The 22,792-nt window shown below is 38.3% G+C and overlaps 2 protein-coding genes across 4 annotated transcripts in view; one reads left to right on the top strand and one right to left on the bottom strand.

The window, feature by feature from the left end:
* The window catches only part of CRLF3 (cytokine receptor-like factor 3), a 52,425-nt gene extending 49,005 nt beyond the window's left edge, over nucleotides 1–3,420 (bottom strand). The window contains exons 1-2 of the mRNA XM_010861698.1: nucleotides 3,174–3,420; nucleotides 2,931–3,103 (exon numbers count right to left, since the gene is read on the bottom strand). Of these exons, the coding sequence (XP_010860000.1) occupies nucleotides 2,931–3,103; nucleotides 3,174–3,420 (420 nt within the window). The remainder of the gene's footprint in view (nucleotides 1–2,930; nucleotides 3,104–3,173) is intronic.
* Nucleotides 3,115–22,792, top strand: part of ATAD5 (ATPase family, AAA domain containing 5) — a 35,408-nt gene continuing 15,730 nt past the window's right edge. For all 3 annotated transcript variants that reach the window (XM_010861460.1, XM_010861461.1, XM_010861462.1), the window contains exons 1-10: nucleotides 3,115–3,553; nucleotides 6,439–8,354; nucleotides 9,328–9,424; nucleotides 12,577–12,732; nucleotides 14,129–14,255; nucleotides 14,789–14,870; nucleotides 17,445–17,629; nucleotides 19,280–19,437; nucleotides 19,915–20,074; nucleotides 20,526–20,852. In XM_010861460.1, coding sequence (XP_010859762.1) covers nucleotides 3,488–3,553; nucleotides 6,439–8,354; nucleotides 9,328–9,424; nucleotides 12,577–12,732; nucleotides 14,129–14,255; nucleotides 14,789–14,870; nucleotides 17,445–17,629; nucleotides 19,280–19,437; nucleotides 19,915–20,074; nucleotides 20,526–20,852 — 3,274 coding nt within the window. In that variant the 5' untranslated portion in view covers nucleotides 3,115–3,487. The remainder of the gene's footprint in view (nucleotides 3,554–6,438; nucleotides 8,355–9,327; nucleotides 9,425–12,576; nucleotides 12,733–14,128; nucleotides 14,256–14,788; nucleotides 14,871–17,444; nucleotides 17,630–19,279; nucleotides 19,438–19,914; nucleotides 20,075–20,525; nucleotides 20,853–22,792) is intronic.

Genomic DNA, 22,792 nt, shown 5'->3' on the forward strand with positions numbered 1-22,792 from the left:
AATAGACAGCATTGGAGAAGGAAATGGCAACCCACTCCAGTGTTCTTGCCTGGAGAATCCCAGGGACAGGGGAGCCTGGTGGGCTGCCGTCTATGGCGTCGCACAGAGTCGGACACGACTGAAGCGACTTAGCAGCAGCAGCAGCAGTATTCCATGGAATGGATATACTGTTGATAGGTTGTTTCCAGATTTTCACTATTACAAATAAAGTGTCTATGAACATTTGTGTACAAGTCTTCATAATTTAGCTATATTGGGAATGTGGGAGAAGAGGAAGAGTGGAGGGTGGTGTTACAAGAGAATTAAATCCTTCACCACCATAACAGAACATTAGTGAATACTGTTTACAATTGTTAGATCAAGAAATAGCTGTGTAAAGATATTGGATTATTTAAAGATAAGCAGATATTTATAGTGCTAGAAGAATTTTGAAAGTGGTTGCCTCTGGGAAATAGAACTGGGGGTTGAAATAGAAATTAGGTGTTTTTTTATTAAAAGCTTTGTGAAGCTCTTTGACATATTTAACCAAATACAGGCATTATTTGGATGAATATAAAAGCTAATAATAATTTTTAAAAGTAAGGATTAGCCAGATGAGGAAGATAACAGAAAACAACACAGGTACATTGTAAATGCTAAATTGCCATACAAATATGGCTGCTCATTTAATTTAAAATTAATAAATGCCATAAGTTCCTAAATAAATTTGTGTAAAATACTAACTCAATATCTAAAAATAAATTCAGTGCAAATGCTTAACAACACAACACATTTTAAATACATAGTTTTTTGGAAGATGAAAAAGCACTGCATACTCTGCTGCTGCTGCTGCTAAATCACTTCAGTCATGTCTGACTCTGTGCGACCCCATAGATGGCAGCCCACCAGGCTTCCCCATCCCTGGGATTCTCCAAGCAAGAACACTGGAGTGGGTTGCTATTTCCTTCGTCAATGCATGAAAGTGAAAAGTGAAAGTGAAGTCACTCAGTCCTGTCTGACTCTTAGCGACCCTATGGACTGCAGCCTACCATGCTCCTCCGTTCATGGATTTTCCAGGCAAGAGCACTGGAGTGGGGTGCCATTGCCTTCTCCGACTGCATACTCTAGAAACTAGCAATTCCACATCTAGGTGTGTATCCTGGAAAAGCACTGCTTGTGTTCAAGGATACAAGAAGGTTCATCAACTCACTATTTGTCTAACAGAAAACTGAAGACAATTTAAACGATCATCGCTAAAGAAATGGGTAAATAAAAGGTGCATAATTGGGTGAAATGCTCGGGAATGAAAGAGAACGAATCAAGTGGACCTGTATCATGGCTAGGTCTTGAAGACAACGGGGAAAAAAAAAATTGCTGAGTGATATTTACGTTGCTACCTTCTATGTAAAGAAAAACAAAGCTAAAGATTTTTCTACAGATATGCTTGTATGTACTTTTACATACATCTATTTATACGTAGAATACCGGATCGAACCCGGGATTCTTTACCGTCTGAGCCACCAGGGAAGCCCCCCCAAAGAAAGTCTGCAATACTATCCACCAAATAGGTAATATTGGCTGCCTTTGCGGCTAAGGGGAAGAAACTGAATTTGGGGGTGGAAATCAGAGAGACTTTCAGTTTTTTTCAGTAATTTTCTAATCGATTCCTCCTCTTCCGCCCCCCAACTCTAGCTCCGCCTCCTGCTCCTCCTCTTCTCCGTTCTCCTAGAGCCTATTCTTATTCTACACGAGTTATAAACAAATGAAACCAAAACAACAAAACAGTTTATACTTAGAAGTGCAGTCTCCCTTCCTGTAAAACCTTATCAAGGTTAACAATTTTCAAAGAGACTGTAATTACCACTAATTTCATTGGAGACATTTGTACTCTTTATGTTGTCCAGACAATAGCAAATACCATAATGATAGACGCAGTTACTCAACAGTTAAAATCAGTTTGCATAACCCGATGAACAAGGTGGCCTCTCGCTCTCATTTGATAGGTCTGTTTACATGTCTTGTTTCAGCTCTTACACATCGTGTAGTTATGCACTCAAACACAATAAATACAGTGTGTAAATTGCAAGTGTCATGTAAAAAAATGTAAAGCTAAAAGTATGTATGAAAACAATGCAAAAGATATATGAAATTATCGTGACTACAAACTAGCATACTGATGGTTGCTGCTAAGTCACTTCAGTCGTGTCCGACTCTGTGCGACCCCATAGACGGCAGCTCACCAGGCTCCCCCGTCCCTGGGATTCTCCAGGCAAGAATACTGGAGTGGGTTGCCATTTCCTTCTCCAATGAATGGAAGTGAAAAGTGAAAGTGAAGTCGCTCAGTCGTGTCCGACCCTCAGCGACCCCATGGACCGCAGCTTTCCAGGCTCCTCCGTCCATGGGATTTTCCAGGCAAGAGTACTGGAATGGGGTGCCATTGGTACCCAGGGACAATTCGGACACACGCCAGCCTGCTGAGGCGATAACCGCGGGCTCATAGCTGCTCGCGCGGACAAAATCCACTGGAATAAATGAGTTCAATTAGGACTAAAAAGTCGAAGACACACACACACACACACACACAAAATAAATAAATAGGGAAAAAAACTGAAAAAAAAAAGAGTAGAAACTAGAAATCTTGGACCCCCAAGTGGGCGTGTCTAGAGGTAGGACGCTTGCCAAAATAACCTTTTAGTTCCTGTGAGAGGAGTGTAATCAATCATTATTCCTTTTTCGATATTTCTCGAATTTTCACTTTTAAATAGGGGCTAATCTGGGGCATCAAAATATAGGGGTTTAGGGAATTCCTGGCCTAAACCAGTGGTTGGGACTCCGCGTTTTCACTACTGAGGATGCCGGTTCAATTATTGGCGGGGTAACTAAGATCCCACAGGCGGCCAAAAAAAAGTATACGGTTTTAATTTTGCCACCAAGTGACTTAGTCAAAGCACATCCTCATTCGTGAAACTGGGCGTTAGAAGTTTGAAATCGGCAAACTCCCCGCTACTTTTAGATTCTCGATCAAACAGTCCCGCCTCCCGCAGGTTTGGCAAAGAAGTATTTTGGCCCTCTGGGCGCACCGTCCGCGCAGCGTCCGGAAGCAACCTAAGCTCCGCCCCCTGCGCTCCAGTCGGCGCGAAAACCCAATTGACAAGAACTCCCTCCGAAGCCCAGGGGTTGGTTCTGCGTTCGACCTGCTTTTCCCGCAGGACCCCCAGCCCCGATCACACAGGACTGGAGCTCCCGCCTCGGGGGCACCCCACGCTCACCAACCACGCCCGAGGGTTCTCGCTGCCCGCGCTTTCTTACCGCCTCTTCCCGCGTTCGACTCGGCTGAGCTGGGCCCAGCCTCTGCGACCACCCCGGGCCGTGGGCGCGGGGGAGTCCGAGGTGGACCCCGCGGCCCAGGTCCTCGCTCCTGCTGGAGTCGGCCGCCTCCATGGCCTCCCGACAAGCCGGGCAGGGCCGCTCAAGGTCCTAGGAACTGGTATTCCGGAAAGGAGGGAGCATGGTGGGGGTCCTGGCCATGGCGGCGACAGCTGCTCCCCCTCTGGTGAAGGAGTACGAGATTGAGGTGAGCTTGGATATCTCCGTTTGTGAGGAGTGATCCCAGTTTAGGATCTATGAGGGCAAAGGAGGGACCTGGTGAGGCCTCACAGAGTTGTGACATTGTGTGCAACAACTGCTGGGGTGTATCGTTTCTTGAAGACGTGATAGGTCCTGACAAACGTTAGGACGGTGAGATGTTTGCGGGGACTTCAGGATGCCTAGTTAAGGACCAGATCCTGAAATGTTGAAACTGGCTGTTTTGGACTTGGTTAGTGTCATGAAGGATCCTATGGTCTAGTTTGAGTTCATGATAAGGAAGCAGATAACTTTAACATTGAAAAGAATCTTTGAGTTCTACTTGTCCATCCAAATCCATCTGCTCTGGGAATACCGATTAGATTGTCACTACAGGAGTCAAACAGAACCCTTCATTTAAAAATCACTTTCTCATTCTTCTATAGCTTAAAATACTGCAGTTAGAAGTCCCATCTTGCCATACTGTTATTCTATTGTGTTCATCAAGTTTCAGTGAAATGTACTAGCAGTTGTTATAAAGAGCTTCTAACACCATGAAGTAGTGAAGTAGCATCTTAAAGTGGATGGTTGCTATATTTTTACACCTTTTCATCTCAGGCTCGCATTCTGTCTGCCGGACGTATGCACTGTATGTATGTCCTTGAAGTGAGCCAAGATGTATAGTCACTTATGTAACTGGGACTCTTTCTGTTTAGAATTGAGTTCTGTTGTCTACTTGTTATTAGGTGTTATGCCGGTGCTTGTTTGCTAAATCAAGGCACTTGCTCTGTTTGTCTTAGGTGTGAAAAAGAACTTTTAATACTGGAATCACACAGTTCTTGCTTTTTGTTTGGGCAGTTTTCCCATCTTTTTGTTACAGTTTCTGTTTTTGATGCCCGGCTTAGAGGGTTATTTCACAGTAATATTTACTGTTCAGTATTGGAAGGGTATATCAACTCTGTGATGAGGTGTTATTATCTGTATTCTGTGGATGAGAGGTTAAGTAGTAATTAAAAGTAAGTTAAACTAGGTTGTTGTTGTTCAGTCATTAAACTGTGTCTGACTCTGTGACCCCATGAATTGCAGCATGCCAGGCTTCCCTGTCCTTCACTATCTCCCTGTGTTTGCTCAAACTCACATCCATTGAGTCAGTGATGCCATCCAACCATCTAAATTAGGTTAGAAGAAGTAAATCAGAAAATTAAAAATAATTTGCTTAAGGTCCCACACTAGTAGATGACAGAACCAGCACTTGAACTTAGATCTGCCTAATTCCAGAGCCCATGGTATACCAATTAGGATAGTAATACTAACAACTCACTAGCATTTTCTTCTAATACATTTATCACTTCATTTTAAGAGGTAAAATTTTAATCTGTCTGTGATTTATTTTGCCTTATATTTATCCAAAGGGTTAGAAATTTGCCCCAGTAGTTTCTGTTAACTACTTCTTTGCCCACTGACTTGAGTGCTATTATTATCATATGCCAATTCTTAAATATCTGAGTCTTTTTCTGGTTTTCTAATCAGTTCTGTTCAATTGCCTATTCGTGCATCAGTGCTATGCTTTAATCATGATAGCTTTATAATACATGTACATTTTCTAGAAGTATAATTTCTCGATTACTTATGTTTTTTAAAAAAAGGTTTCCTTGTTATTCTGGCAAGTTTATTCTAACAAATGAACTGAAGGAAATTAAAAATAACAAAAAGACTGATGGAGTTTTTTAATAAGGGCAAAGACTGATGGAGTTTTTTTATAAGGGCAATGAATAGTGTAGGAGTCAGGCAGTAACTGTTTTAATCAGTTCAGTTCAGTCGGTCAGTCATGTCTGACTCTGCGACCCCATGGACTGCAGCACGCCAGGTTTCCCTGTCCATCGGCAACTCCTAGAGCTTGCTCAAACCCATGTCCATCGAATCGGTGGTGCCATCCAACCACCTCACCCTCTGTTGTCTCATTCTCCACCCGCCTTCAGTCTTTCCCAGCATCCGGGTAAAACTCCAAAGTGGTGGTGTTTTAGTTTCAGCATCAGTCCTTCCAATGAATATTCAGGACTGATTTCCTTTAGGATTGACTGGTTTGATCTCCTTGCAGTCCAAGGGACTCTCAAGAGTCTTCTCCAACACCACAGTTCAAAAGCATCCATTCTTTGGCTCTCAGCTTTCTTTATAGTCCAACTCTTACATCCATACATGACTACTGGAGAAACCATAGCTTTGACTAGACAGACCTTTGTCAGCAAAGTAATGTCTTTGCTTTTTCATGTGCTGTCTAGGTTGGTCATAGCTTTTCTTCCAAGGAGCAAGCATCTTTTTTTGTTTTAATAGCATATTAAAATACTGGAAAATCTTATTTATTTGTAGTAAGTGCCCACTATAATTTTTGCTTAATTAGTAAATTTTGGAATCCTAGGCTTGTTCCCTGTATACCTGTTTCTTGGAAATAGAATAATTTGTTTACTTTTAGCTAAAAAACCATAAAGGAAATGGAAACTATTTATAAAGTTCCTATCATGGGTCAGACTTCATGTGTTTGTATGTAACATGTTTATTGCAAATTCTGTTGGAGTGTGTGGTACTATTTGAAGGTTATTAAATGAACAGAGGCCAGCAGTAATTAATGTATTTGTACACAAATATAGTGTCCTTGAAACTTTCTATTGAAGTATACATACAGTAAAGTACACAAGTTATAATTGTGTAACTCAATGTGACATTGAGATTTGATTGTAGGTTTAAGTTTAAAGTTCTTTTTCTTCCTAATATATCATGTTTATCAAGTAAGGAAGCCTTCTTTTTTTTTAATTCCATTACATAAAATAATAAATCCATGTTTAAACTTTATAGTATTTTGCTTGAAATAAGTGCTTTTTTCTTCTTTTAAATTGATAGGCATGCAAGAAGCGAAGGAAAGACGATGACAGAACTTCTTGCAGAACAATTACAAAGTATTTATCACCCATGGGGAAGACTGGAGACAGGGTTTTCTCTCCACCCAAATCCAATAATATTCTGGATTACTTTAGAAAGACTTCATTCACAAATGAGAAGACTCAGACAACAAAAAAGTGCAAGACAAAGTCATCCACACCGTTGCCTGCTGACAGTGGCAAAGACTGTTTGGAAATGCTCTCAAATACGCAGTGTAAGAAGAGAAGAAAGAGACTAAATTTATCTCATCGACTAAGTAGTATTAAAACTGAACATAAAACTCCAATTGAAATTAACAGTGATGAGAGCAAAGAAGACTGTAGTTTAGATAATGATTTTGTGGAAAGTACTACTTCCGCTTTACTTGACAAGAAACATGTTGAGGTACTTGCAGAAAGTATTCAAAGTCTCAAAAAGCAATCAAGCACTGTGACCTCCAGAAAAAGTTCTAAGAGAGTAAATCCTAAACATGGGCCCTCAAAAAAAGATCGCAGAACACTGAGAAAAAGGAAGCACAGAGAGGTCATAGATCTATCTGAAAGCTTATCCTTAGCAGAGGAACTAAATTTCCTTAAAAAAGATCGTAACGACAGTAAACAGATAAGGCCTTCCCTAACTAATGAAATCAAAAGTACTGTAAATGATGCTGAGCCTAGAGATCAAATAACTGAAATAGTCCCATTAAAAGATAGTACAATAACTGTCTCATATGAGGAATTTTTAAAAAGTCACAAGGAAAATGAAGTGGAGCAGACACCAGACTCTACAGTGTCAATTTGTATTCCTTCTGAAACTGTTGAGGATACAGTCAGAAGTGGTTCTGTGAGTGACCCTGAAACCTATGAAATTTCCCAGCAGACCCGCTTTAAGACAGTCACTGTTCTCGCGCAAGTTCACCCTATCCCCCCCAAAAAGACAGGAAAAATACCCTCCATTTTCTGGAAACAAAAGCAGGTGGAAATGGAAAGTAGTCTTTCTGATCCTGAGAATGAACAGGCAGTTCAGAAAAGAAAATCTAACGTTGTTATACATGAGGAAGAACTGGAATTGGCGGTGTTGGAAGCTGGAAGCTCTGATGCTGTGAAACCTAAATGCACTCTAGAAGAAAGACAACAGTTTATGAAAGCATTTAGGCAGCCAGTATCAGATACACTTAAAAATGGAGTCAAAAAGTCTTCTGATAAGCAGAAAGAGCTCAATGAAAAATCTTTAAATGAGGAAGAAAGAGATAATCATTCTAAAAAAGTCATGGAAAATCCTAATATCCAAATGGTTTCAAATCCTGGCAGTTCACAGCCCCACACTGATAAAGGGAGTTTTCCTAAGAAGAAAAGTAAAACATTGAAGAAAAAGAATAAAAAAGTATTAGAGACTGTTGGTATTCCAGCTGAAAATAGAGAGGGAAATACTCAGGAAAAAGAAACAACTCTTTCCTTTAAAGAGAAGCAAAATCAAAACAGTCTTAGAATGAGTTTAAGACAAAAGAAAACAGAACTTTTCAAAAACAGCACATTATTGAACAGTGAAAGCCTTGTTTGTGAACGTACAGCAAATGATGACCCTCTAAAGATTTCCTCTCTGTGTAATAATAAGTCTTCAAAAAAAACCAGCTTACCAGTTAAGGATAAGGTTATACAATCTAAAGCTGAGACTGAAGATAGCTTGGGAAATGTTTCTACACCCAAATCAAGCAGAAGATCTGTAAGAAGTAGCAGCACGCCTGCCACAATAATCGTTCGAGGTACTGATTCTGAAGATGCGCAAGACGATAGTCCGGTCAAAGCTTCTACTCCAAAAGCAGCCAGCTTATCAGAGAAGCATCGCTTATATACAGCGGAATTAATAACAATACCTTCTGATTCAGAGAGTCCTATTAGGTAAAAGTTCTGTTTTGTTCTCAGGTTCTGAATATTCTGTGTAAGTTATTAGATTGGAAGGAAAAGATGTCAAGCACTGGAGAGTAGTTTGGTGTTTTTTTTCCCCCTAGAACACAGCTTATTTATAAGAAAAAGAAAACAGGGTTTCAAAAATGTTGCATATTTTCCATACTTAAAGTCATGCATGCTTTCAGAGGAATTCTGGATGTATTTTAGATGAGCTTTACACTCTTGTTTATCATAGTTGCTAATTCCTGGAGGAATATCCTTCAAATAAGAATTCTGTGCATTTAGCAAACATGAGATTAAAAATAAGTTATAGAACTTTAGGTAAACTGAGCCATATACTATGAGATATATACTTGCATGCTGGTTCTGGCTAATGTAAGATTTTTGAAGTGAAGTTGAGTGAAAGTTGCTCAGTCCTGTCTGTCTCTGTGACCCCATGGACTGTAGTCCATAGAATTCTCCAGGCCAGAATGCTGGCGTGGGTAGCCTTTCCCTTCTCCAGGAGATCTTCCCAACTCAGGGATCGAACCCAGGTCTCCCACATTGCAGGCGGATTCTTTACCAGCTGAGCCACAAGGGAAGCCCAAGAATATTGGACCAGGTAGCCTATCCCTTCTCCAGGGGGTCTTCCTGACCCAGGGATGGAACTGGTGTCTCCTGCATTGCAAGCAGATTCTTTACCAACTGAGCTATCAGGGAAGATATGAAAGATCTTAGGGACTAATTTTCTGGAAAACTTAGGATTTACAAAAGAAGCTTTATGTTTTCTAAGAGTTTAACATTGAGTTTGGCTTACATTTGAACCAGTAACTTGAAACTAATGGAGGGTTTGATTTTTTTTGTTTTCTACTTCAGAACTGTCTAGAAATTAGAGCTCTAGCTAGTTGTTTACTATATCTAATTGAAATTCTTAGACGTTATAATCATAAAAATATTTGTCAATATCTTTCTGGCTTGCTTTCAGAATGAAATTCACCAGAATTAGTACTCCAAAAAAATCTAAGAAAAGGTCTAAGAAATCTGAAGCTGCTGATGAAGATTTTGAAACTCAGACTAGAAAGGTAATTGAAATATTAGGGAGTCCTGTAAGTGGTATTCTGTTTTCTAAAACAACCACCACTACTTTTGGAAGTGATACGCCAAAAGAAGATTCACGTACTTCATAGACTGGTTTATGTTAACTACAACCCTTTACTATTTTTGACTATTCACTCCGTGAGTTAGCTTATTAAAAGATCAATATATCTTATTGTGAGATGAAAGCAATTGATGAAGACTGTGTAGTTTACTTAGAAAAGGTGTTCTTTTTTTTTTAATTTATTAATTTATCTATTTATTTAGGCTTGTCCAGGTCTTGGTTGCAGCATGTGCTATCTTTAGTTGGAGCGTGCAAACTCTTAGCTGTGGCATGGGAGATCTAGTTCCCCGACTAGGGGTTGAACCTCCACCCCCTGCATTGGGAGTGCAACGTTTCAGCCACTAGACCACCAGGAAAGTCCCAGAAAAGGTGTTCTTAATCACAATTATATTCCAATCATTTTCCTTAAGGCTGGTTACAGAAATAAGCATGATTGAATTTTTGTTTTATTTCTCTAGAGTAGAGGCTAAAAAGTGGGGTCTCTCAACCCTGGTACTGTTGACATTATGGGCTGGATAATTCTTTGTTGTGGGGGACTGTCTCATGCATTATGGGGTGTTTAACAGTAACCCTGGCGTCTACACATGAGATGCCAGTGGCAGTCCAACTCGCCCAGCATTGGCAACCAAAAATATCTCCAGACATTACTAAATATCCCCTGGAGGGAAAAATCACCGCCAGTTGAAAACCACTACCACTATCCTGAATGGAAAATGTGTAGGAATAGTTTAGCTGCTTTTGTAAAATAGACTGCTTATCCCCTCCCTGAGAGAATTGGATTCTCCCTTGGGTGAACAGATACAAGTGTGTGTGTGGGTCTAAAAAGCTACCAGGGTAATTCTAATGTAATTCTTGGGAGAAAGCCCCTGCCACAGGAAGTTGGTATCTCCTTTGTTTTTCTTTAACAACTGTCCTTTTTTTTTTTTTTGATAGCTTATCACATTTCAGGTATTATGCTTGGTGCTCATACCATTAATCTCATGAAGTAAATATTTAGCCCTCTTTTGAAGGACAGTGGTTCCAAAGAAGGTTTTTGAGAGTTGAACATTTTTGAGAGTTGAAGTGATACACAGTGCATTTTAAGCTGGGAGCATGGGAAGAGGGCTACCAGAAGCTGATAAATAGGAAGAAAGTAGAGAACTTTCAGGATGGAAGTTCCTGTTGTATTAGGAGTAAGTAAGAGCTGGGAGGACAGGCAGCTCGGTCACAAAGGAGGGTATTGGAAATGACTATTTTTTGAGGTGATAGGATTATGGTTGATTTTAATTTTCTTCATTTTTCTGTTTTTCTATAAATAAGAACTTTTAAAAACTTTTATCAGAAAAATAACTTATTACGAAAAAAAAATTTCAAGTAATAGTAGAACTTGCCAAAATGCACGTGTATTTTTTTCCCAAGCATTTACTAAAACAGATCTCTTTGTTAACTGGTTCAGTGATGGAGTTGTTAGTTTAGATTAAGCTGGATTATTACCCTAAGGTTTATCACCAGCCTGTCAAAAATTTTGCTACCAGAACAACAGATATCTATCACTCTACTCCTGTAAGCAAATCCCTAACATTCCTAACCTCCTTATGTACTGAATACCCATGCCTGTTCTTTATTTTTTTATGCCTATTCTCTTTAACATTTTTTAAAAAACATTTTAAAAGTTTTGAAGAAATACCAAACGTTTGTTTAAAAAGCACAGTAGTATATACATATAAAAGTGAAAACTTTTTAAATTTTTTTCTCTCTTATTCTGTAAGGGTAACCCACTTTTAATAGTTACAAGTTTATTAGTCCAGACTTTTTCCTGTGCTTAAATAGATATGTCATTTTTAAAAGAGATCGTATAATGTAAACTGTTTTATAGCTTGTTTGCAATATGTTTTTAATACAAATGTAAAACCTTGTAAAACTCAAAATATGGAAAACATAATCTGGAAGATAATATTTGAATACACAGAGTGGCTTAGTACATCAGTGACAGAGCCAGACCTGCAGGGTAGACTTTGCTCTTTTCTATGCCTACTGTCCTTTCAATTTCTCTCCAGAGGATTCAGCCTAAAAGTGACTAAAAACAAAGAAAAGATGCCATGAAGATGGAAATAACCAACCATTCCAATCTATACAGACATCTTTTTTTTTTTTTTTTTTAATTTTTATATACGGTCATCTTTCTGGGTGTTTTTTAACAAATGTAATTATATTTATCTGGATAGATTTCAAGTAAACAAATGAAGGCAAACCAAGTATAATTAGACACGTTTTAGTTTCATTTCCATGGTAAAATGTGAATAGGCATTTTTTTGGTCCTGTATTTGGTGTGATCTGTGATTATATTTTTCCATTATGTATATATTTAGTGGATTTCAGTTTTTAGAGCACTTTCAGGCTCATAGAAAAACTGAGCAAAAGGTACAGGTTTCCCATATACCCTATGCTGCCACACAGGCAAAGCCTCCCCCATTATCAATATCAGAATAGTGCATTTGTTATCATTGATGAACTTACATTGATACATCATTATCACCCAAGGTCCATGGTTTATTTATTTTTAAGTCTTTCCAAAAAACATTTATTTATTTATTTAGGACTTACTTTGCAAGAGCTGTGTCTAGTTGCAGCAAGTGGGGCCTACTTTTTGTTGCGGTGCCCAGCATTCTCTTGTGGGGCCCAGGCTCTAGAGCTCTGGCTTCAGCAGTTGTGGGAATGGGCTTAGTTGTTCCGTGGCATGTAGAATCTTCTTGGACCAGGGCTCGAACCCATGTCCCCTGCATTGGCAGGCAGATTCTCATCCATTCCGCCACCAAGGAAGTCCCCATAGTTTAAGTTAAGGCTTACTCTTGGTGTTGCATAATCTGTGGGTTTAGATAAATGTATACTGACATGTATCCACCATTATAATAATAGTACCATGCAGAGTAGTTTTGCTGCCTTAACAATCCTCTGTGCTCTGCCTGTTCATCCCTTCCTTTTCCCCTGACAACCACCTGTCTTTTTACTGCCTCTAAAGTTTTGTCTTTTCTGTTTTTTCTATTATTAAATATAATTTGCCAGAAACCTAAATTATTATTTCACATTTGTTTTTAGGTAAGCCGTGCTTCAAAAAATGTATCAAAAGCAAAACAATTGATCGAAAAAGCAAAAGCTTTGCATATTAGTAAGTCAAAATCTACTGAAGAAGTAGTGACACCTTTAAGACGTTCGTCTAGACATCAGACGCTTCCTGAAAGATCAGAAACAGAAGTAAGTATTACAGATGTTTAGTGGTATAAATTTTGTTCTCTTCTGTTTGAAATGAGAGAAGGAAACCATTATAAAATTATAAGAGAGAGTACTTGTAGGAAGCCTTGAAGTGGTAGGAAGAATATAATTTTCCATTCTTTGACTTTGGCTCTCTTTTGCCCACAGAATACAATCTGAATCCTCATCAAGTCATTCAAGACCCTTCATAGACAGAACTAGCTCCTACCTTTCCTCAAAACAACCCTCTTCCTCAAATACACACTTTGCACTCTGTCTTACTAAATTATTCATTTCTCTCCAAAGGGTACAGTTTTAACTCTTTTCAGTTTGTAGTTTCAGCTTGAAATGTGTATTAGGTACTCAGTCCTACTGGAGGAATTCCTACTTAGATTTTAAGATCTGCTAAATGCCACCATCTTCTGTTTTTTAAAAACTACAACAACAACAATTTTTTATAGAGACATATAGCTTTATTAGAGAGATATAATTTTCATATCGTATAGTTTACTGTTTAAAGTATGCAATTCAGTCATAGAGTTGTGCATCCATCACCACAGTCAATTTTAGAACATTTTAATACCTCCAAAAGAACCCCCATCGTCCTTAGCTGTCACCTCCCAATCTCCCTTCCCTCAGCCCTAGCCAAACCGTATAGGTTTGTCTGCTCTGGACATTTAATACAAATGATATATTATCACATATAATACTATATATGGTCCATTGTATCTGGCTTCTCTCATTTAGCATAATGTTTCAAAGGTTCATCCATGTTGTAACATTAGTGTTTTCTCTTTTTATTGCCAAATAATACCCCATTATACGGAAATACCACATGTGGTATACGGAAATACCGCAACTAACGTCCATCAGTTGTTGGACGTTAAACTGTCCACTCGTAAATTAGCTCTCCCTCTGTCCCCTAAACCCTGGTTCTAACCTTGATGCCATCGCTAGAGTTTCATTTGTCCGTGTTTCAAGTGTCTGCTCTTGCCTGTACATAGTAGATACTCAGAGATATATACTGACCATATGAGTACTTCTCAAACTTCATCTAATATTTTTCTAGGATATATAGTTCTGAAAGGGGATAGCTAGAATTTTTATAGCTTGGTTGTATTGATTCTTTTTTCTGGAATATAGTTTGTTAGTTGCTTTTTTAAAAAAGAAAACTGTGATCATAGTAAATCTTCTTTTTGATCATGTGAACTTGTATGGTGTAAGCACAGGCTACTGCCATTCATATCATGTATTTTTTGTATCAAATAGTTTCTGACAGGGAGATGTATGGAATTGCTAATGTGATCTTCTTGTCTATGACTTCTAGCACTATAATCTTTTTGAAATTGTAATAACATTAACTATGTTATTAAAAAATTTTTTTCTTATTCCATCTTAGGACTCTGTAATAATAATAAGTTCAAGTCCTCCTCCTGTAAAGCATCCTGAGAAAAATCAGAAGAAACTTCAGTGTCTGAATGATGTGTTAGGAAAAAAACATAACAAGGCTCCTAAAAATGTCCCTGGTAATCAGATTTGATAATATCAATGGTGAACATTAGGAGGTTTGAGGGGGATTATTTAGTTCTGAATTTTAATTTAAATTTCTTGTCTTATAACCTTTTAATTATATTAAATATTTCTATTTTGATGAGTAAATGAGTGAAGTTATAGTGTAGTTAGTAAAGAGTTTTACAAAGAGTAAGTGAGTATATTTTAAGTGATTGCATTTCTTTGTATCTTTTTAGCCTCAGTTAACTTAGTGATTCTGAAAGCTGACTGATCATCAAAATCATCTGGGTAAATTTAAAAAAATGTTAAATTTTTAGGTCCTTTCCTAGACATTACTGACCAAGAGTCTCTAGAGGTGGGTTGTGGGAATCTGTAACTTAAAAAAAACCTCCCCAGTAAATTCTGATATTGATATTGCCAGGTTGAGAGACCAACTCATTGTATAGAAAAATTTTAGTTAAAAAATTTTTTAAAGAGTTCTGAAAGTAATTGAAGGTAAGTGGAGATGATAAGCCTTGATACTAACCTAAGTATTTATTTTTCTAAGGAAAAGTGAAAGTCGCGCCTTTATTTCTTACTAGAAAGACTCAGAAGACAGCTGATCCCGCCCTTGGTTTTGATGAAAGCAGGTCAGTCTGATACAGATTTTAAAATGCCAAAATATTCTATGGAATGTATTTTGTATTCATTTACTTTGATGAGAAAGATTTAAACTATCATATGAAGCTTTAATAAGTCCATTTTAAAAGATGACAATGTTGACATTGCTACAACTGCAATTTGAAGATCTTGATCTTTTGCAAACATTTTGTGGCCATCTGTAGACACGCTAATGGAAAAATAAATAGGCAAACCAAAAATACCAAAAAGCTGATTTATGAACCTAGTAAATATTTAAATATCCCTATGTACCAGGCACTGTGTTTGGTACTAGAATATCAGTGGAAGTAAGACACATTCCCCATCCTCTTGACTGGTAAAGAAACTGCCTGCCAATGCAGGAGACGTAAGAGACTCAGGTTTGATTCCTGGGTCAGGAATTTCCCCTAGAGAAGGAAATGGCACCCCACTCCAGTGTTCTTGCCTGGAGAATCCCATGGACAGAGGAACCTGGAAGGCTACAGTCCATAGGGTCGCAAAGATTAGGACACAACAGAGCGACTTAGCACACACACACTGTCTTCTTGAGGCTTACACTTTAGAGGAAAGACAATCTGATTAAGCATTAATTGAGCCAACAAGTGAAGAATTGGAGTTGTGCTAAGGAGAGGTACAAAGTTCTATTAAGTAGATTTGGTCTGGTTAAGAAAGGATTCACTGAGGAAATGATGCCTGAACTGAAGGATGAGCAGGAGCTCATTGGGGAGGAGCAGTGGTCCATCCAGAGGGACCATCTAGAGTCCCTGTGACTGCAAGGAGCATGGTAAATACAGGAAGTTGAAGGAATGTCCCTGTGACTTGAGCACAGTGAGCGGAGTGTGAGATTATGCTGGAGAGGTGGTACCAGCCCATGTGGGTAGGACCTTTAGGACACATGAATGGATTTTGTCACTATGCTAAGAGCAATGAGAAGCAGTCAGAGGGTTTTAAACATGAATGGAAACAAGCATTTGAATTTTGAAAGACTGCTGGATTAATTTGGCTGTTGTACAGAGAATGGGATGGAGGAAGGATTAGAGTAGATATAGGAGTCCTGGTGAGAGATAATGAAAGTGTGGACTCAAGTATTGGAGAGGATGTACGAAAGATTTTAGGAGTTACATTTATTTGTTTATTTTCTGCCACACCATGTGGCTTGTGGGGTTTTAGTTCCCCCACCAGGAATTGAACCTGTGCCCTTGGTAGTGAAAGCGTGAAGTCCTACCCACTGGACCACCAGGGAATTCCCTAGGAGGTAAATTTAAGAACGCTTTATGATTAATTGGGCTTCCCTGATAACTCAGTTGGTAAAGACTCTGCCTGCGATGCAGGAAACGCTGGTTTGATTCCTGGATCGGTGGTTTGATTCCTGGATCGGGAATATCTGCTAGAGAAGGGATCGGCTACCCACTCCAGTATTCTTGGGCGTCCCTGGTGGCTCAGCTGGTAAAGAATCCACCTGCAATGCTGGAGACCTGGGTTCTAATTAATTATGATTAATTAAGAGTTGAAGATGGAAAGATGACACCTAAGTTCTGATCTGGGCCAGTGGGTTGCACAATGGAAGAAGACCAGGTTTAGGGACATGAGTTCAGGTTATTTTTTCTCTTTTTTCCTGTTTCAGTTTTATTGAGGAATAATTGCCTATTGTTAAATGCACATATTTTAAGCACACAGTTTTGACAAGTATGTTATAGCTGGATATTGCATCTTTCTTTTACTCCCGATTGGTTTACTTTTTCTTTTTCTGTATCCCTACCACCACCAGAACAAAAGGTTGTCACTATTCTGGTTGCTGTTACCATTAGTTAGTTATTTCTGTTGCCATTGGTTATTTTTCGTCTGTTTCCGAACATCACATAAACGCTATATGTTATTTTGTGCCTCAGTGCACTTGCTTGGTACACAACATATACGCATATTTTTTAAGTCAACTTTATTCAGGTATAATATGCATATATTCATATGCACCCCTATTAAGTAAATAGTTTGAACTGTTACAAACATTCATGTAGGAGCCTGCCATGGTACGTCAACACCACTCTCTCCCCTCGGCCTTCCCATCCCCCATCCTCCTCTAGCCTGTCTCCACCGTCCTGCGTGAGTCAGGAGTCTTAGGGTTAGCAATACGTGATAAGCCAGGTGAAACTGAAACATCAATAATGAGGGCCCTATGGTTCCTACTGTTGGAAACTTAAAAGTTCTATTAATTTCTAGAAATGTGGCACTGATTTTATCTGATTATACTATAAATGTATGTTAAAAAAAAAAAGGACGACAAAAGACAGGAAAAAAAAACTCACCTACCATTTGAAGATAGCCTCTGTTAACATTTTGGTGGATGTTCTTCAATACATTTTTTTTCTGTATATACTTATTACTTAATGTTTTAACATTGACTAGACTTTCCTTTTTACGATAAGCAGAAAAAGAATTTGACCAGTTAACATCTCAGGGAGCTGATTAAATTTTTTTCACATAAAATTAAGAAATATTTATCTTATAGTGTATTTTTAAGTGTTTATAATCTTAGCTGTCCTTTTCTCACATTATTTTCTTAAAAGCCAAGATGCATCTGAAAAGTCTCAGGATTGTGATGTGCAGTTTAAAGCAAAGCGGGACTTCCTCATGAGCGGTTTGCCAGATTTGTTGAAACGACAAATTGCAAAGAAAGCTGCTGTGTTAGATGTGTACAATGCAGTGAGCTCCAGTTTCCAGAGAGTCGTTCATGTTCAGCAAAAAGACCATGGTGAGTTTATTATTATGAGATATTTTTAAACGTTAAAAGCAGCAATATGAAACTATGTAAGTTGGTTTTAGGTGAGACAAAGGTTCAGGTATAATTCTTATGTGAATTTAAAGTAGCTTTTTATCCTCTCTCTTCCTGGGAAATCCCATCAACAGAGGAGCCTGGTGGGCTACAGTCCATGGAGTCACGAAGAGTCGGACACGACTGAGCAACTAAACCAGCACTACCGCATCCTCTCTGCTGCAGCCTTGGGCTGAGAAAGGGGGTGGGGCAGGAAAGCCGAAGCCCTTAGCCCTGATGCCAGGGGAGGGCAGGCACGTGTGTAGAGCTGAAGTGAATGCTGTCCAGAGAGGCGCTGTGTTCTTGAAACCTGAGCCTGTCTGTGCACAGATCATCTTGTAAGAGTTTCTTAGAGGAACTCCATCCCTGTCTGTCCAGTCTGCAGCTCACTGTTTAAGAGAAATCTGTCTGCCTCCTTGCTGTAACAGCTTGTGCTGTTTGGTACCACACAAGTATCTTGTGAACCATCTGGAGTGGTAACAGGGAGCCGTGCTCCACTGTTCTAGCTCTCTCTACCTTCACATGTACCGCACTCTAGAGCAAGATGTTTACACAAGCCGTAGGATGGTGTTAACTTGATCTTGGTCTAATTCTCTGTGGATTCAAGTGTTCTGGTAACCACAGTCTTACTTTACCTATTTAGTTTTTATAAGTACTGATGATATACAAAGCCTTCTATCTTTGCTTTGTTGTTGTTCCTGAAAAGTGTTAGTCACTTCAGTCGTGTCTGACTGTTTGTGATCCCATGGACTCTGTCCATGGAATTCAGAGTCAAGAATACTGGAATGGGTAGCCATTCCTTCTGCAGATCTTCCCAGCCCAGGGATCACCGGGGTCTCCTGCATTGCAGGCAGACTCTTTACTGTCTGAGCCACCCAGGAAGCCCCCTATTGTTGTTCCTACCTAGTGCTTTTTGTCAGGGCAAAAACAGTTATGTTCTTCTCAGCTGGCTTTGTGGTTTGGTTTGGTGTAATCCCTCTACTCATGAAATGTTCACTATGTTCTGTTCTCGTTTCTTTTTCTTTTATGTTTCTGACCTTCACGGTTTTTGAGTTTTATTTAGCCTGTCTTTTCTCTGTTGTATGGAGAAGGTCCCAGCCAGCCTTTCTAAAATATTCTGCTTTCCCTTTTCTCTCAGTTCTGCTATGGCCATTCAGTGGATGAAACCTTTCTTGTTACCTTCACCAGCTCAGTTTTATAAAGCATTTTCTAATAGTATGTTCAACTATAGAAATTAGTTATACTTTTCCTTAGGATCATGCCCATGGTCACCTAGGAACAGAATCTGGATTTCAGGATGCTAATTGCCCCTGAAATTTTTAACCTGAGTAGCAAGGTTGATTTAAAAAAATGAGAAATGTGCTAATATTTGCTTATTTTTAACAATTGGGAGGGAAGACTAGGTAATTTTTATTAATTGTATTTGTTACAGGTGAGGATTTTGTTTCTGTGTACTCCTTCGAATTTTGATACTTTTGTGTTAACTGTGTAGTTGTTGAGTCTTTTTGTGTTTGTTGACTTGGCATTTGGTAAATGGATAAGAATATGAAGAATGAAGGTAATTAACGTTATTTTTCTGTTTTTCTTTAGGGTGCCATTTGTGGCATTTGAAACCACCCACTTGTCCTCTCTTAACTAAACTTAAAGAACTAAATACTAAAGTAATAGATCTCTCAAAATGTGTTATGGCTCTTGGTGAATTTTCAACATTGAATTCAAATTCGAAAAGTAATAATTCCACTGTTGGGGTAAGTATGAGAGCAGTCAACTTATAGGATGTTTCCTTCACATTTTTCAGAAGGAAAAAATTTTACGTGTCTACTATTGGAACCTAAAGATCATCTCTTCCTAGAGTCCAATTTTAAAAAATAAATCCCAATTGAAATACAAATCCTTTTAAATTCTGAGAACTTTAAAAACATTTTAAGAGTTAATGATAGCCAGTTTCAAAAGAATATTAGATTGTATAGCACATTTAGGTACTTTGTCAGTCAAAATTATACTCTAATAAATGTATAAAATACAATTCATTTAAAAAAGAACAATAAAAATATGAACTAAGTCCTTCTAAAGCTATGCAAATGCAGCTTTGCCGTCAAGGGTTGTATTTAGTGACTAAGGTTAATCCTACCCTGACGTAGACTTATAAACAGAAAATAATTGGTAGTATTCTGATTAATATTATTAGAATGTGAGTTTAATTGAACATTTGTTTTCTATTGCAGTTTATGGGGAAAAGGAAAGATTTGACTGAAGAAGTAAGAAATCTTTTGTTGGAGGAAATTAGGTGGTCAAATCCCAGATTTCCTTTGAGGAAATACTTCTCTTTGCTTCTAAAAAAGCGAACTGAGCACCAGGTACTTTCTGAGTGTCATTGTAAACAAGGTTAGTGATAATTACTGTCATTTCCATTAACATTACAGTTTTGAAAATGCTGAGGTTAGCTATTAACTCTTGGAAGTGCTCAGCACTGAGAGAACTTTTCTTGTGGTTGACAGTGAGGTTTGTTCAACTAAAGTAAAGCATCTTATGTGATGCATTGTTGGCCTCTGCTGGCTTACAGAGTGGCCAACCCCAAAACAGCTTTAATTATGTTAAAATACTAATATTTTATTTAAGGAAAGTCTTAGATTAGGTAGTTTTTATAGCCTGTACAAAAGGCAGTCTAAATAACAAGATAGCAACTAACTTTCAGCATGCAATATTTGATTCTTGGCTTTTCATTTCATAGTAATAAGGCTATTGGATATTTTGAAGTGGTATTAAGATTATTGGGTAATAAAATTAGTTTTCTGTTGATTGGTAAGCACGTGCATTTCTATAATTTCCCAAATAGAAAGTCCACAACTTGAGCCCATTGTTAGCCGAAAAGAAACCAAAAGGAAACGAGTGGAAACGGAAAATCATAAATCCAAAAGAAGGAAACCAAATGAATATTTAGAAAGTCCAAGAAAGATAAATGGGAAACCAGAAGAACTTGACAAAAGAAACAACTCCAGTGGGATAAAGCTAGATTCTTCCAAAGGTTTGTTTCCTAAAACATCCAGGAAGAAACAAACAGCTTTGAGTACAAGGTGTAAAGTGGAAACAACAGTAGAAGATCCTGATATTCTGATAGTAGATGATGACAAAGAGTCTTCATCAGAAGTGTCCTCCATTCCAGGTAAATTAGATTCTTTTCTCCTTCTGGTCCTAGACGTTTTTTGTTTGCTTGTTTTTCTCATTTTGCCCCTCTTTTTTAATGTATGCTCATTGCACCATTCAAACAAAATAAGACGAGGAAGCCTCACTGATTAGGGTCTTACAGATAAGCCACATTTAACAGATTTCTGTTTGGCCGTTGATTTTTCTGTGCTTCCTTAAATACGTATGCCTTTTTAAAAACTTGGGATCACACTCTACCTATTATTTTACACCTGTTCCACTGATTTTTCTGACATAGTCCCATTTGGTTATCTAGCGTATCTGGAGTATTCTATTGAACTGATTAATTTATTCATGTAGAGTATGTTTTGATCATCTGTACAGCAAGTCTGTCTTTTTTTTTAATTGAAGTATACTTGATGTACAACGTTGTGTTAGTTTCAGGTATGCAGCAAAGTGAATCAGTTACACATATACATATATGCGTTCTTTCTTTTAGCTTCTTTTCCCATATGGGCCATTACAGAGTATTGAGTAGTGCTGTGCTATATAGCCGACTCTTACTAGTTATCTGTTTTATATATAGTAGTGTGTATATGTCAATCCCAATCTCCCAGTTTATCCCTCCCTCCATCTGTGATTCTGCTTCTGTTTTGTAAAAATGTTCATTTGTTCCCTTTTTTTAGATTCCGCATATAAGCAATATCACATAATATTTTTCTTTCTGTGTCTGACTGACTTCACTCAGTATGACAATCCTATATCTATCCATCTATAATTCTTTTTAAACTATTTTCATCCATTGTTCCACTAAATGAACTGCAGATTCCTTTACCTGACAAATTCCATGGGCATTTTGATTTTGCATTAGTATGTAGGTTAACTTGAAGGGAACTGGTATCTTCCCAACGTTGTATTCTCTGTCAGGAGTGTAGCCTCTCTCCATTTACTCAGGCCGACCTTATAGAAGGTTCTAATGTATCTTTTTAGTGGTTAAGAAGAGGCTTTGTGAAAAGGATGCTACATTTGTCCTTTAGATGATTTCTTATAGTACAAATTATTTTTCATAATTTGCATTTCTTAAAGAAAGGCAATGCCAAAGAATGCTCAAACTACTGCACAGTTTTACTCATCTCACACGCTAGTTAAGTAATGCTTAAAGTTCTCCAAGCCAGGCTTTAGCAATACATGAACTGTGAACTTCCAGTTGTTCATGCTGGTTTTAGAAAAGGCAGAGGAACCAGAGATCAAATTGCCAACATCCACTGAATCGTTGAAAAAGCAAGAGAGTTCCAGAAAAACATCTATTTCTGTTTTATTGACTCTGCCAAAGCCTTTGACTGTGTGGATCACAAGAAACTGTGGAAAATTCTGAAAGAGATGGGAATACCAGACCACCTGATCTGTCTCTTGAGAAACCTGTATGCAGGTCAGGAAGCAACAGTTAGAACTGGACATGGAACAACAGACTGGTTCCAAATAGGAAAAGGAGTACATCAAGGCTGTACACTGTCACCCTGCTTATTTAACTCAGATGCAGAGTACATCATGAGAAATGCTTAGCTGGATGAAACACAAGCTGGAATCAAGATTGCCGGGAGAAATATCAATAACCTCAGATATGCAGATGACACCACCCTTATGACAGAAAGTGAAGAAGAACTAAAGAGCCTCTTGATGAAAGTGAAAGTGGAGAGTGAAAAAGTTGGCTTAAAGCTCAACATTCAGAAAACAAAGATCATGGCATCCGGTCCCATCACTTCATGGCAAATACATGTGGAAACAGTGGCTGACTTTGTTTTTCTGGGCTCCAGAATCACTGCAGATGGTGATTGCAGCCGTGAAATTAAAAGACGCTTACTCCTTGGAAGGGAAGTTATGACCAACCTAGACAACATATTGAAAAGCAGAGATATTACTTTGCCAACAAAAGTCCGTCTAGTCAAGGCTATGGTTTTT

This window comes from Bison bison, unplaced genomic scaffold, assembly GCF_000754665.1.
Source record: "Bison bison bison isolate TAMUID 2011002044 unplaced genomic scaffold, Bison_UMD1.0 scf7180017864472, whole genome shotgun sequence".
Taxonomy (NCBI): Eukaryota; Metazoa; Chordata; class Mammalia; order Artiodactyla; family Bovidae; genus Bison; species Bison bison.